Consider the following 15734-nt stretch of genomic DNA (forward strand, 5'->3'; position numbering starts at 1 on the left):
TGGCCATTGTTCTTTGAATGAGGCTGTCCTGAGCAGTTAAGAGCTGAAAATTTAATTCTTCATATTTGCTTCATGTGTACAGGACCCTTTTAGCAGGTTAACAAACTTCTTGCCAAAGCCCAATTCTTATTTCTTGTTAAGCAGTTTCAGAGTGAGGACTGCAGATATTTGCAGGGTAGTGCAGTGCTGAGTATTCTGCACACTTTTATTCTCCAACGCCTTCTTCACGAAAAAGTTATGAGCAGCTGATTCAGCAATCGATACCAATTGATGCTCTTGAGTTATCCCAAGTAAAATGAACACTGGTTGAGGAAGCGTAAACAGAAGAAACACGGAAGTATGCTAGAAAGTAATGCGAAATGTTTAGAAATAGATTACGTGGTCTACTACAAAATAAAAAGCCCTTTCTGTCATCATTTTGTTATATATATATATATATACATATATATATATAACAAAATGATGACAGAAAGGGCTTTATATATATATATATATATATATGTGTGTGTGTGTGTGTGTGTGTGTGTGTGTGTGTGTGTGTGTGTGTGTGTGTGTGTGTGTGTCCGCTGAATAAGAGCTTTAGTCATTCATTTATTTGTTTATGTTCAAAGTATGGCGTGTAGCTGTATCACGCTGCAGTGCGCGATTTGCTATTTTTCGCCCCATTGGCGACTCCGCTGCTGGGCGGCTATCAGCAGAGCAATACTACGCTCTGTCATTGAGAGGCTCATTGTTGTTCGAAGTTACAGATACGAACTTACTTCAGTGTTAGCTTTCGGTCAGGTGTACGGTAGGACTTGAAAATGCACGAAAAAGAAAGAAAGAAAAGAAAGAAGAAATCTAACTGCGCGATCTCGAGTCGCTACCCCATTCAAAACATCGCGCCGCCAGATCAGTTTTTCTCAACACATCAGGCAGGTGGCGCTACGTCCTTGGCTGGAAAATTTCAACACCTTTCACGTTGTTGAAACCGGACCGACTGGGCTGCGACTGCCGCCGTTTGCAAAGTAAAGCAGTTTGCTAGTATAGCCAACGTTTTGTTGCCACAGAATGTGCTGCAGGACGGCTGAGTCTTCCGCCCATTCAATCGCTACGATTCAAAACGAGGTGTCTCAGGCGCTTTCTAAACAGGTGGAATACGGCGAACGCTTAGTAAACAGCTGGAAACACCGCTCTGGAAATTCTTGGGAAGCAGTTGAAATGCTAGACCTCGGACAATATCTTTTCCTGGGAATCTATGCCTACAGACTCCATAAGCCAATAACGTTGACGCTTCCTCCTACGATTATATGAGCAGACATGCAACAGCCGACTACCTGAAAACACAAGCATTTACAGACGGCTTAATAGTTCTCAAAAAGCTTACAGCTCATCGGTCAGCCTCTTTTTTTCTTCCTCCGATGTAGGATTCATGCTGCAGACAATGCAATGGCTCAGGTTATGCTTAAAAAGTGCCAAAAATGTTATAACACAGTATCAATACAACTACAGGTTTGCCGGCATGATTGAATTGCGCACCACGTGTCTTCGGCTTGGCTCTTGCCTACGCTTCCATACGCGAGTCAAGTCACGAAAAAAAAAAAATAGCTGGTGTCCAATTTTTGATGCATTTGACGTGTATTCGGCTTTTAAAATTACTTCCACCGCATTCAAAAAGCAACAACACATACTTTAAGATTAGCACTTTAACTGGAAAGCCACCCCATGAGACGTGGATTTGGACACCACCTATATGAAACCCTAAGGTTGCTAAATTCACAATTTTGTTGCCACTATAGGGTTCATTTTATGCTTACTGCAAGCTAAAAGGCTTTCGAGATATCCACAGCGACGGGTGCCAATTTCTAAGGCCATGTTTTTGTCTACCGTAGCTAAAGATTGCACAAAATTTACGTCATGACTCCCATATTGAAATGCTTAGCATCGAAAAGAGGGGAATTGAAACGCAGGAAATGCCTGCGTTGTGCCATGGGGTGATTACGGTAGCAAAACAGGTCAGAAAGTGATATGAAAGCGTTATATTTTTTGAAGCACTGCCTATGTGAACCGTTTCTGGGAGGCGCGACATGTTTTGAAGGCCGTGCCGCCATGCTTTGAAGACATGAGAGATTACTGCCCGTGCCGGTACGCATGGATCGTTCGTGTTAGTTATTCGCTTACTGAAACAGCGGCCAGCTTGACCAGTTGGACCGGCCGCACGACAGAGGTATCTCGTAGATAATGAGCGTTCCATGCGTACCATAACGGGCAGTAATCTCACCTTGCACTGCAAGAGATGCGACAGCAAAAGCTGTTTACCGTACCTGGAACGCACTAAATTACTTTCAAAGGCAAAATCAAAAACAGAAAGAGAAAGAGAAGTTATCGAGAGATTCCATATCGCTGAAAGGGGTGACACCTGCACTAGCTCATCTTCTATATCACTATGAACGGAGGAAATTGAATTCTTAGATGGGCATATTAAGATTCTACCATGCACTTAGAGCACACGTGGCATTTCTATTTTTTGTCACTGCCTCGTGCACAAGTTAATCACAATCGTTTGTTCCTTGTTTATCTATTTTGTAGAACCTTATCAATTTTCTGTCTTATAAATATATAAAAAAAAGTCATTTGGGAGTCTGAGGTGTGCGTCTTTGTTTCTGTTCATGTCCCGTCTTCTTCGTACAGTTCAAAATTTTGCCGAATCTATTAACCTGCTGGCCCAACAACATGCCTTACCTCAGCGCACCTTTCGTCAACCAGAAACACGGAGCCGCCGTGGCGTCGGGGAAGCGTGCTAGCCGCGCACTCCGCATGCCCGAGCTCGATTCCCGGCCACACCAAGAACTATCAAGTTTTCTTTTCAGAGCCATTCATTTTCATTGTTTATAGGAAGCTTCCTGAGAAATTTGACCTCAATCCGAGCATTTTTGAGGCGTTTTTCCTGTTTGCGCTGTCGGCCAAGGGGAGAGAAACTCGTACAACGAGTTTGGCATAATGTTGCTAATATATGAATATCATCATCATCATCATAAAAACTTCATTATGGAGACTGAGGAGTTTGGAGTAATATGCGTAATGAAGAGTCAGCGCCTGATCTATTACAAGCACTATATAGTCTCTTCTATACTTGCATAGTTCAGTGCTCGCTTAGTGTCCCCCAGTGCTTGGGTGCGGCCTGCATACCCTAACCTAAAGCTTTCTATTGTTTCTAGTGGCCTTTGTCCCTCGACACATGCCACAAGCAGGTGTCGAACTGCTGCAGACGCGGGCGCAGGGCACTTTGGGCACTTCGCAGGCACTTCCAGTGCTGGGCCACAGGTTGCGGAAGAGAGTGAGGGCCAGGACCGCACCAGCCCGAATTGTCCGGAGAGAGACTTGCTCCACCCGAGTTCGATTACGAGGAAGTTCACGGACACACGGAGGGACAGAGCACGTGTGCTATTTAAAGGCTGGCAATAAAATAAGATGAAACAATTACCAGCCCTGCACTATTCCCAAGGTTGCTTCAGCAGTACATTGACTCGAATGCTTGTTTATCTTTATCCAGCGACAGCATTACACCGACTAACAAATGCTCAGTGTTATCGCCTAGCGCAAGACGCGTCTTTCCGTATCGAATGTTATCGATGGTTCTATCTATTGCCTACGTAGTCGCCGAGCCTTGTGTATTCAATTCAGTTCTGTGCCCGCGACGCGAATACTGGTGTACTACATTCCACAACTTCCGCGAGCGCCAGCGATTACGATGGAATGTTCATTGAGCCACGTATACGAAGAGCCGACGCGTCTGATCCGCAGATCAGATTTCGCCGATCGCCGACTGTGATCGCCGCTGTTCGCTGTATACTGAGCTGTTACTTGCGTTGCTGGGCACTGTTAGGGTTGGCGTCTGACACCACGTGGCGACAGGAATTTCCCCCTACCCTCTACTTGGTCGGAGCCCACGGGCGACAGGTCATTCACCCTACCTTCTACTAGGCCGGAGCCCACGGGCGACAGGTCGTTCCCCCTACCTTCTACTAGGCCGGAGCCCACGGGCGACAGGCCATTCACCCGACCTTCTCCCCGGATTCGTCGAAAAGAGGATCGACTTCTCCTACCCGTGCTCGGTAATGCAGGAGGAGGGGCCCTCTCTCTGTGCCTGTCACGTGTCCTCGACGGAAGCAAGATCCCGCCCAGACTTGTAGAGAGCCTACTAAAGGGGGGCTCCGAAATGTACTTGTGATATACTTCATACTTCATGCTCTTCTTATTTTCTTTCAACTACCTTTGAATAAACAGTGCAAGTTTCGCACTAGCAAATCGTCTCGCCCTTGCTCGGTCGCCATGGTCTACCGGATGCCTGCAGCCCGCCGACAACGCCACGCTACCCAATAAGTAATGTCGGTCGAGCTTCGATAGGCAGGAGTCGCTACTTCTCGGCAGCAGTACGGTACGCTACCCTGGAGTGCGCAACAGCACCGGTTCGTCCGATACAGTTAGCTTCGTGAACTGGGACACATAGCGCCAGAACGACACAAGGACGAAGCAGGAACACGGGACGAGCGCCTAACAAACTTTTGAGGTTGAGTAGGTTGAGCTGTCCCACGAGGAAACTTAAGCCAGGTTGTGCTACCGCGCACAAGGATCCTTTTGTAACATGCACTCGTAACCTGGTGTACAAGATTCCACTTTCGTGTGGGAAGTACTACGCGGGCCAGACGGGCAGATGTTTAAACGTGCGTCTGGCGGAGAATAGTAATGAAGTAGAGAGCGTCGGTATGGATGGGCATCTGGCTGCCCGTTGTAGAAAATGTGACGTGAAAGCACCCCGCTACCCTCTCTTAAGACAAACTGTTGTTGTCTGTCGCCACAGGAACAAGATAACGAGGGAAATTGTCGAAGCAGCTGAGATAGCTAGAGCAGGTGACGATTGTGTTAGCACGCCGTCTACTCTTTTATGTAAGAAAGAGCTTGAATTTTTGGCATACTAGTCACATGACTGTTTTTCCTTTCTTCTTTCCCTTCAGTGTGTCTGTTGCAGTGGCTTCCCTGTGAGTATATATATGCTTACCAGCTGCAATAAATCAATTGTTAAAAGTTAGCCCTCGTACCGTGTTCCTGCTTCGCCCTTGTGTCGTTCTTACGCTATGTATATATCCAAGTTTACGATTGAACTACCAACACGCCCAAACTTCTTCCCTGCTATAGTTTCGTGACTTGCGTTGTACCACTGCGGTTGTTTGCAGCCACTATACAACTCTACAATACACTACTCCTTTATAGCCAATTTAGCCAGAGCAAAACACTATTTTGCACTTTTTTTGTTTGCAGTAAGCCACGACATTACATAACCTGTATTGCTACACACCTCTGCAACAACAAAGTGACCGCTCTCACCACGAGAGGAGGCCTCGTGTAAGGCAGAAAAGGCGCGAGAAAGGAAGCCGATTGGAGACGCATGCGCCCATGACGTCCGCGACCCCGACTCTCGGTGTGTCGAATGAAAATGGCCTGGTGCTGGCCACGTTGGTTCGCGTTCTTGATAAGTGCGCCGAATATACGCATAGACGGCTCCTTTCACGAAGTGATTGACAAACGCTACAAAAGCGATCCAAGCAGTTGTGTCCAAAGGCAAGCAGCCGGGAAACGCAAAAACAACGTGCATTGCAGATTCGCAGTGATGACACCAGAAACTCATTGAACGTCATAGGTACAACTCCCTTATAGGCAATATGTTCCACTATTTTATAAATGTATTAAAAGAAAACGAAATAATTCTTTAAACGAATCTTCTCTATGAGATAACTTAAAGACGTCATCCTTGCTTAATGCCCGCCGTGCTTGCTTAGTGGCTATGGTGTTAGGCTGCTAAGCACGAGATTGCGGGATCGAATCCCGGCCACGGCGGAGCATTTTGATGGGGGTGAAATGCGAAAACACCCGTGGTACTTAGATTTAGGTGCAGGTTAAAAGAACCCCAGGTGGTCGAAATATCCGGAGTCCCCCACTGCGGCGCGCCTCATAATCAGATCGTGGTTTTGGCAACTAAAACCACATAATTTAATAATAGTAATATTCCTTGCTTAATCACTCGTAAGTTGGTTGGAACGAGTACAGGCCATAGTTTACGTCAGTTTTTACAATGAAACATGTCCTTATGTCACTTTTCTTGTGTACAATCATACCTTTTTCCAATTACTTATTAATATACTGTATCAGCAACCATGCAACTAACCGACGACCGGCCGGTCGATCGATCAACCAACCGAGAACAACCCGATGGCAATTTTTTTCCCTTCCAGAATACAGCATGTGAACGTACTACACACGCAACACGTGCGGAAGCTTCGCTGGCAACGCATGCCCGTGCAGCACATTTTAGGGGTCCGCGCCCGTCCACAGTGCTGGCCTCAAGCACGCCCAGCGGGCAGCCGCAGGAAGCGACCTAAAACAGACGCACCCGCGATAAAAAGGGCAGCTCCGGGGAACAGACTTTGGCCGCGGCGGAATAACACTCCCGCATCCCGCGACGGGCGCTTTCCGGCTGGTCCCCCTTTCCGAGCCAAGAAAAATCTGCCCCGTCATGGTTGTGATGGGTTAGTGCCGTTATGCTTCCTCTCTGCGAGTCTTGGCAGCCAGTGCTGCAATATACTGTTTACTACGGTGTGTTTTGGAGGAGTAGACTTGCTTCCTGCGGTGGCGTGACGATTCACTTGGGCACTTGCCGCAGCTTTCGGGGATATGGCATCGATAAGGACCGCGGCTTCTGATAAGGGCTCGGGCCTGGAAGAAGGACACGCTCGGCATGGTTACGAGATATCACTGCAGGCAACAGTTAAAAAAAAAATTCTGGGATTTGACGTGCCAAAACCGCGATATAGTAACGAGGCATGCCGCAGTATAGGACTCGGGGCAGGCAGTAAAAGAAAGTAGAAAAAAAGAAGCGTTTTTACATTTAGCTTCCAAAAGAAATGCGGCCGCCGTAGCAGGCATCGAACCCGCGTCCTCGAGCTGAGCAGCGCAACATGCAACTGGTCCTAACTATAATATGGCTGGAATAACCACACAGTGAAAGGCAAGTTACATTCGTCGCAGTCAAGGTGATCACAAAAGGTCCCTGTCACGGTTCCTGCGTCGGAGGCTATGGTAAAAGGCGACCCGTTCTTGTATAGCGGCGGCTCATGGCTTTATCACTGAACCAGGACAAATTTGTTAAAATCTAAGAAGCTCGCTTTTTGTGATTGCGAACCACCAGGTTATCTTCGTCGAATCCTGTTGAGAAATAGCGGTAGCTTAGGGTATTTTTTTTTCTTCTTATGGTGTCTTTTGTACCATGCTGACAATATTTTTTTGCCACTGCCTGCTTCAGAGGTGGGTGTCAAATATTCTTAAATGTTGATTTGTGGAGTTCGAGAAATTGAGAGGAAAGGAAAGGCAGGAAGGGCAGCGGAACATGTACGTCGAGTTTGCTACCCTACAACGAGGAGGGGCACATGATAGTCGTTCAGAAGATACGCCTCATCTAGCGATGGCAGACGCTGTAGCGGACAAGCTTTGGATTAATTTTGGCCACCTGAGGTTTTTCATGTGCACTTACCTAAACGTACTAGAGCGCATCCAGCTGCAGAACTCGTGATGTCCTTCGGCTCTCGACGATATTGTGCATAACGTGGCAAGAAACTATCGTCACCCTCTATGTGCGTGGCAGAAGTCATAAAGGGAAATTCCATATACATATCCCCACTCTGAAGCCGTATTTCGTCATTATCAATTTGATTTTATATACCGTCTTTATTATCATATCCGTATCACCGACTGGCTCTTTTGAACCGACCCATCTTATTCTTCATTATCAACCCGAGCGACTATTTTGTAACGATTAATTTCGCTGTACAACAGAGTAAAATGAAATGGCTCGTCAGAAGATAGCCAATCATCGAGCTGGCTATATAATTTTATGCACTCTCGATTTCTTATTGTTCGTTTCAGCCTTTATTTTCTAACCTTCATTTCACTTTTCATTTTTTTCTAATCACCCGTCGGGCTCGAATGACTATTTTGTAGCGATCCATTTCGTGTTCAAATGCATTCTTGTTTCGTCATTGGCTCGGAAGCCGCTGTGCCGCCGATATCGCCAGTATGAGCCACTTGGCGCGACGAATAAGAAAAGAACAACGAAATATAAATTGGATTTTTACAAAATAAAACTTCGGGACCGCTGGGTCACGGCTTCAAAACCATCGTGCCGTCATCGCCTTTGCCGTTGTCGGGTCAGCTACCGCAGCTCTGAGTGCTCCACCACCGCACCCCCCCCCCCTCTCTCTCTCTCTCTTGCATTCAGCCGTGATAGATCTTCTTGGAGACGATGGAGTTGTCATAAAAAAAAAGAAAGCTGTGACAAAATATTATGGTTGTGGGGTTGTCAGGAGGCGCATAGGGCCTCCTAGTTAGCAGCCGATCAGGCAACGATTAACCGATAAATTATTTCGGAGTAACTTCGTGGCTTCTGCCGCAGTTGTCTTAGCAATTCATCCCAACCGCAAGGACTTCCGTATTGCCAGCGCCAGAAGACAACGCAAGTCTTCCCAAACAACACAAATTTGTCGTCTGCTCTCCGGGGTGACGTCCGCGCGAGAACGCTGCACAACAAGACAGAGAAAGCAAGGGCCTCTGACGTCACCGTTTCATGCAGGGTGGCGAAAAAGCTTCGTACAGCCATAGTAATGTTGTTAGCGTACGCACCGAGATTTTTTGTGCACTGCCTATACTATGTACTCCGTGTTGTATACCACCCAAATGTTTGCATACACAGATAACGTCTCTTTCAGGTGTACACGAGTAAACAGCAGATGCGCTTCCTCCTCAGTGCTTTTTTTTTTCTCGCCCCTGCCTCTCCACTTCGCTTGTAGTGTACGCACTTCCGTACGCTCGCTATACGTTACTTACACACACGTATTCGCTAGAACCACGGGGATGTCGTAATCTTCGAGACGAGAATGAACTGCAGCGCCTCGCGGCGCGCCTATCTCGACCGACAGTTTCCAGGGGTTGTTACGCACAGCCCGTGCAATACACGGGCCCATACGCTGTCTCGGCCGCCGCTGATATGACTTCCGATAAGCTGGGACGCCAGTTGTCCCGGCCGTCACTCTCGGTGCACGCTCTGATAAGAAAGAGTCCCGTGAGTACGAAAACCGTATTGTTCGAACGAAGGGCATCGCAAATGTTCGGAGCGCTTCGGTGCATGGCTCCTCGTAAAACGCCGTCGGCTACGGATTGGGCGACGCGCCGTGACGTTCACGTGACGTCGACGTCGCGGAAGTGTCTGCCGCTGTATTATAGCAGACCGATGACGTAAAGCTGAGACGTCATTGCGACCCGACTGCGCGGTGGGAATAAACAGCGCATCCTTGCGAATAGATTTGTAACCTTCGGGAGTGCGAACAGAGGTTGAAAAAAAAAAATATGGAGCTTTTCAGTAAACTCGCAACCGCGCGTCAAGAACGGGGCACAGGCCAAAGGAAACGGGTACAACAAACAATGCCTCGTTCGTAACGCGCTTTTCCAAGTTTGCTACGAATTGCCAACTTGGGCCCAAATTCACACTCTGCGGAGCGTTTAAAACGTTGTCGCGCGTATGGACCACAACACAAGGTATTCAGGGCAACGGGCAAATCTCGGCGTTTAAGAAGTGCGGGACACGAGATAACTTCTTTCTTCGTTCCTTGTCTTAACGCTGACTTTTGTTGGTTACCACGAATCCAATCAAACCAGCTCAATTTGCAGTCTTAATTTCACCACAACAATGACACATCACAGTTCGAAGTAACAGCCACTGTTGAATGTACACCGGGTGACATTCTTTTTTTCTTTTTGGAACAGACAAAAAAAAATTACCTTCGGCAGATTACGTAATTCTGTGACATAAGCTTAATTAGTTGAAAAGGTGGGCATTGTACAGCAAATCAAAGTGTAGTGCGACCTAAGTAACAGACTCTCGCTAATTCATTTCTTGTTCGCTATAGAGCGTGCGTGTCCCTGTTGCGGAATGAATGCGGAGCAGTAACGAAGGTCGTAGCAGACGTTGTTCGATTAGCTAGTCGGTTCATACCTAATGAAAGTCGTATTCTTTGCACTGAAAGTGCAATTTAGGACAAAGGTGAGACATACAGCGCTAAATACATTTGGCTTTTCTGAATGCTACCCATTTAGCAAAAATTCTGTGCTCAGCACCAATTTTTGAAAAATGCTTCCTCAAACTCTATGGCGAAATTAACGAGAAATGTGTGGGAGAGGGAAAAAAATCTATTCGCACCCAGAAACTGCATACTTAAACGATCCACTTGTTTAATTTATCCGTAATATATCTGGCGCTACACTAGAATTAACTGCTCTTCTAATTGTCCGTAATGTTCAGGTTTTTGCAATAATATGCAACAAATTTCATTGAACTTGGTTCAGCGGTAAGCTAATGAGAGAACTCATGCGTTTCACATAAAATTGAATTGTAAAAAAAAAAAGATCTTGCCCGAAAGGCCAAGCATTGATTGTGATAGAAAATTATTAGACAGCTATAAGAAGTAAGGATAGAGAGAGAGAGAGGGGGCTCTTTATTGGAAAAACAGAGAATTTTGCCGGCGCGTATATAACTGCTGGCATGCTACTCTGTATAGGGATGGGGAGTGGGATTAAAAGATTCCAGAAAAGAGTTCGAGAAAAAAAGGATAAAAGTAAATATGAAATGTCCGAGTGGACCTGATACTAATATTTACAGGTGACATGGCGGGTAAATTTAAGCTTTTGTATAGGAAGGATGCAATTTTTAAAGCTTTCCTATTTGACCAATTTCTGTCAGGTAATTGAACAATAAATCCAAAACCCGTCGCTGTTTTGAAGGGCCGGGCATTGGACCTAAGATGCTCGGTAACGTTAACGGTTCGTGGCAAATCATGTCCATTTGGTGCTCAAAAAATTGTCTCTCGTCGCGGTACGCGGGGCATTCTAGTAATATGTGCTCAATTGTCTCTAAGTTGCGACAGTTATCACAGTATGGGTTAGTGGTAAGTCCTATGCTGTACAGATAATTGTTCGTGTATGCCACGTTCAGTCGAAGACGATGGTACAATGTCTCTAAGTGTCGAGGAAGTGGTCGTGGAATTTTTGGTCTCATTTCTGGGTCAATGTAACGTAGGAAGTTATCTTGGTGAAGCGGCAGATTCAAGATGCGGTCTTTTTCTTGATAGGCATATTTTTTTGCCATGTTTGAAGCATCGGCTTTTGTAAAATATGTTCTTTTGAACTTGCGGTATTGGAGTCCATTTCTGGCGGCTTCGTCCGCTCTTTCATTTCCCGAAATGCCGGCATGGCCAGGTATCCACTGGAACTTTATGCAATGCCCAGCAATCTTAGCCCTGTGGTGAAGATAAGCAATGTCAAATGCTGCTGGTTGATTATTGCAACGCTTGTGCCTGTTCCAGATACTTTGTAGGGCTCCTTTTGAGTCTGTGAAAATCACCCATGTCCTTGGCGGCTGCTGTCGAAGTACATACACAAGGGCCTCCTTAATGCCATATAGCTCCGCTGAAGTAGATGATGTCGCTCGCTCAAGACGAAACGAGAATCGTTGCCCTGTAGAGGTGACAAAAAGTCCGCATGATGAACGATGTGGAGTTGTAGAGCCATCTGTGAAAATGTGCGTTGCGGCTGCGTATTCTTTGTGCATATATTCTAAAGCTATCTGATAAGTCGCTGCCTGAGGCATTTTCTTTTTCGCACTGATTCCAGGTATATATGGCACGATTTCCAGTGGGGACAGTGTCCATGGTGAAATGTTTCGCGGCATAATTTGTGACGCCTGAGCAGGAATCGAAATAGATATGCTTCCGACGGCCTGCCCAAAGCTAGATATAGCACGGGTTCTGGAAATATCCTTCAAAAAGTGAGTCTTCGTATGAATGACGTGGCGGAGGTGTATCCGAAGTGTCTCCTGCGAACATAGCACTTCCAGAGGCAGGCATCCAGCTTCTGCTACAGTCCCTGACCGGGACGACCCCTTCGGAAGGCCAAGACATACGCGAAGGCAGTTGTTTCGTGCTGCCTCGAGTTTTCTCTTGCTTGTGGGAGATATTTTGTGCATGATCGGGAGGTAATATCGTAGTGTTCCGTCGACGTAGGCCTTATGGAGGAGCACCATTGATCTACAGTCGCTGCCCCACTGTGTTCCGGCTAAAAATCGGAATACGTGCGACGCCGAGGAAATCTTCTCACTCAGTTTTTTCACTTGGGGCGACCATGTGAGGTTCCTATCGATCGTCACTCCAAGAAACCTTTGCGTCTTGACGTATGGAAGGGCACGACCACCCAACACTAGTGGGTATTTGTCCATACACCTCCGCGTGAAAGCCATGGCAACGCTTTTGTCGGGGGACAATTTCAGACCCCTTGGATTTAGGTAGGCCGATATATTTGCTAGCGCTCTCTGGAGGCGTTGTTGGGTGGTACTGCGGGAACGCGCCGCACTCCAAATGCAGATGTCGTCCGCATACAGTGTGATTTTGACGCCAGGGGGCAGGTTTCTTTTCAGATGGATGAGGACTAAATTAAATAATACCGGGCTTAACACAGCTCCTTGTGGCACTCCCTTCTCGACGGCATAAAGCGCCGTGGGGCCATCCGGGGTACACATGAAAAGTTGGCGTCCTTGAAGATAGTCTTCAATCCATGCGTAGAGCCGTCCTCCAAGACCAAGGGTTTCCAAAGCGTCAAGTATTGCTTTATGATAGACCGAATCATATGCTGCCTTAATGTCTAAAAATAATGCAGTAGGTGTGTTTCCAGAGACCAATTCCTCTTCAATTGATGAGACCAAGGCAATGACATTATCAATTGCGGATCTATTTTGCCGGAAGCCATTCATTTCCTCCGGGTAAACTTTTGCAGTTTCCAAGAACCAATTTAGTCGTTTGTAGATCATTTTTTCGAATAGCTTCCCTACGCAGCTAAGCAGAGATATGGGTCTGAAGGAGGCGTAATTTGTTGGCTGCTTCGCTGGTTTCAATATAGGAATGACTTTCGCAAGCTTCCATTCCGTAGGAACCTCCCCAGTTATCTAAGAGGCGTTGTAGTATTCTAGAAGGCGTAGGCGAGATGTGTGGCCCAGATTTGCGAGCGCTGCATAACTCACGCCGTCATGGCCAGGTGATGATCGCTTGTTTACGTCGCCGATTGCTGCCGTGAGCTCTTCGATGGTGAATGGTAATTCTAAGTCAGGAAGGGTAGCTCGAGGTGGACTAGGCTGACGACTTGCAATTCGCCGCAAAGGTTGTGCCCCGTTGGAAAGGAGCCTGCAGTACTGCTCTGCCACCTCTTTCAGGGATGCGCGCTCATGTAATGAGAGGGCGATAAAAGGATACAGCTGTTGCGGCTCTTTGCGAATGCCTCTGACGACTCGCCAGATTTTGCTCAGCGGTTGTCGTATGTCCAGTGTCCCACAAAAGTCCCTCCACCTTTTTCGGTCCAGTTTGGTGAGGTAACGTCGTATATGTCTTTGTGTCCGTCGACAAGTTCTGAGGTCTTCGATATCCTTCGTACGTAGAGCCTTCCTTTCGGCACGCCTTCGAATGGCACATAACCTTTCAAATTCCTCGTCGTTTGTTGGTACATTACAATGCTTAGTGGCAGAGCGGGTACTTTGTTTGAGGTAATGAGCTATTGTCGGTATTATTTCTGTATTCGTAGTTGAGGCTGTGATTCCTTTGTCTACGGCTGCTGTGTAAGCTTCCCAGTCTACCGACTTCAGTTTCACTTTTCTGGGCGACGTCCGAAAATGGAGGGCAGAGATTAGGATCGGGTAGTGATCACTACCTCGAGTCTCGAAATCTGTACACCATCCGAACATAGGGGCCACTTGACTTGATACGAATGTGACGTCAATGCAGCTAACAGTCATCGGATTTTTCAGGTATGTTATGCTGCCATCGTTCAAGGGCTCTATATTGTATTTTGCAAAAAGCTTCGCCAGCTTGGCACCCCGAGCACATGTATGTGAACTGCCCCAGATCTCGTTATGTGCGTTGAAATCGCCACAAATAATATGTGGAGACTGAGTGTTTGTCAACAAGTTTTCCAATCTTGTCACGTCGAAAGGTGATCCTGGTTCCAAGTAGACGCCGATCAGGGTAAACACTTTAGATGCAATCACTGTGGTTGCGCAAATATATTCGTTCTTGTCATGTGGTGCTACGTCAATCGCAGAGGCAGGTATGTCGTTGCGAAAGCCAACGAGAAGCCGGCTAATTCCATGTTGTCGCCTTGAATGATGAAAATAATACCCCTTTATCCTAAAGTGCTCGTCGACGCGAGACTCGGAAATGACTAAAAAAGGGAATCGGTACACTCGCGTAAGATGCTTAAAGTCTGCTAACTTAGAGCGCAAGCCGCGAGCGTTCCACTGGAATATAGTACATGTGCGGAAGTGTTTGTTGGTGGACACCGCTTGTGAGACGATTGTTGGCGAAGCCATCGTTGCTACTGCGAAGAATCACGGCTTTGCGCCGTGAAAGAAGACGACACTAGCGGTTCCAAAGCCAGGACGGCCTCCATTTCAGGGATGCTCTTAAACGTTGGGCTGGCCCGCAGAATAGCCTTGATTGCGGCGAACATCATGGGAATCAGCATACTTGGTATCTCATTTGCAGTGCTGCCATCTAACAACTTTTCTTGGTTCTTCCTGTTCTTCTGCTGCGACCTTGAGGACACTTGTTGCTGTCGTGGGCTTGAGGTTATATCACTTGAGGGCTTTGATGGATTCGTTGCAGTTGAAGGCCTTTGCTGGTTTTCTTTCACGACTGAGGTGTAGGACTTTTTCAAAGCCGTGTCGCTGCGCTGCACCGTGTCGTGTTGCGTTTGGTTTGTAGATGTATACATCACATCCGGATTCGGTGGTGGTTCTCGTCGTTTCCGCACTTTTCCTTGGATTTGCTCCATCGTCCGTGCAAGAGTGGCTGATTTCTTCTTAGGGCACCCTCCGTATGACGCAGCGTGCTCAGCTCCACAGTTTGCACACCGAGGCTGGGAACGTGACGTACACTCCTTATGCGTATGTGGACCAGCGCATATCTTGCAGCGGATGGGGCCTTTACAATATTTCGCTATATGTCCATGTCTTTGACATCTGAAACATTGAGTAGCAGACCCCATGTATTCCGTCACAGGATAACTGCAGAATCCAAGCGACATTCGGTTTGGTAAAGGGGCGTCCTTAGAGAATTCCAGGATGACCGAGCGTCTTCGGGTTTCCGTTACTACGCCATCTTCGTTAGGGACGTAGAAAACTTGCCTTTTAGCAGATATGACTCCTTGTTCGCTCAAATACTCCTTGAGGTCGTCATCTGAGTACTCAACAGGAACGTCCTGTATCCTCCCGTACGTGGCAGAGTAGGAGTATGGAACTCGAGCTTCTACAGGAATACCCGATAGATCTGTCACTGTGAGGAGACGATTGGCTGCAGGAAGTGTAGACACTGTCACCATGAGGCTGCCATCCTTGTTGAGACGGTGGCTGAGTATCTTTTCTTGGGCTGTTGTCACGACCGCAGAAGCCAGAAGATTTGGGTTTACTTTCCATAAGCTGCTGTCAGGCTGAGTTGGCTTGAATATAACAGGAACACCTGCGGCTCTTTTCTTTTTGTAAGAGACAACAGTGAAGGCTGTCTGGTCCATCTCTTCGTTGTCTCCTGTAGATTGCCTTGCGTCGATGTCATCTTCAC

General features: G+C 47.0%; 1 protein-coding gene across 3 annotated transcripts in view; it reads right to left on the minus strand.

The window, feature by feature from the left end:
* LOC142589638 (deoxycytidylate deaminase) overlaps positions 1–15734 on the minus strand; it is a 254325-nt gene that overhangs the window by 13093 nt on the left and 225498 nt on the right. For 2 of the 3 annotated variants that reach the window (XM_075701160.1, XM_075701161.1), the window contains exon 1: positions 1367–1539. The exons of the other annotated variant lie outside the window; for it this stretch is intronic. In XM_075701160.1, the coding sequence (XP_075557275.1) occupies positions 1367–1413 (47 nt within the window). In that variant the 5' untranslated portion in view covers positions 1414–1539. Of the gene's footprint in view, positions 1–1366; positions 1540–15734 lie in introns of those variants that run through there. 3 annotated transcript variants of the gene reach the window in all.

This window comes from Dermacentor variabilis, chromosome 8, assembly GCF_050947875.1.
Source record: "Dermacentor variabilis isolate Ectoservices chromosome 8, ASM5094787v1, whole genome shotgun sequence".
NCBI classification, from domain to species: Eukaryota; Metazoa; Arthropoda; class Arachnida; order Ixodida; family Ixodidae; genus Dermacentor; species Dermacentor variabilis.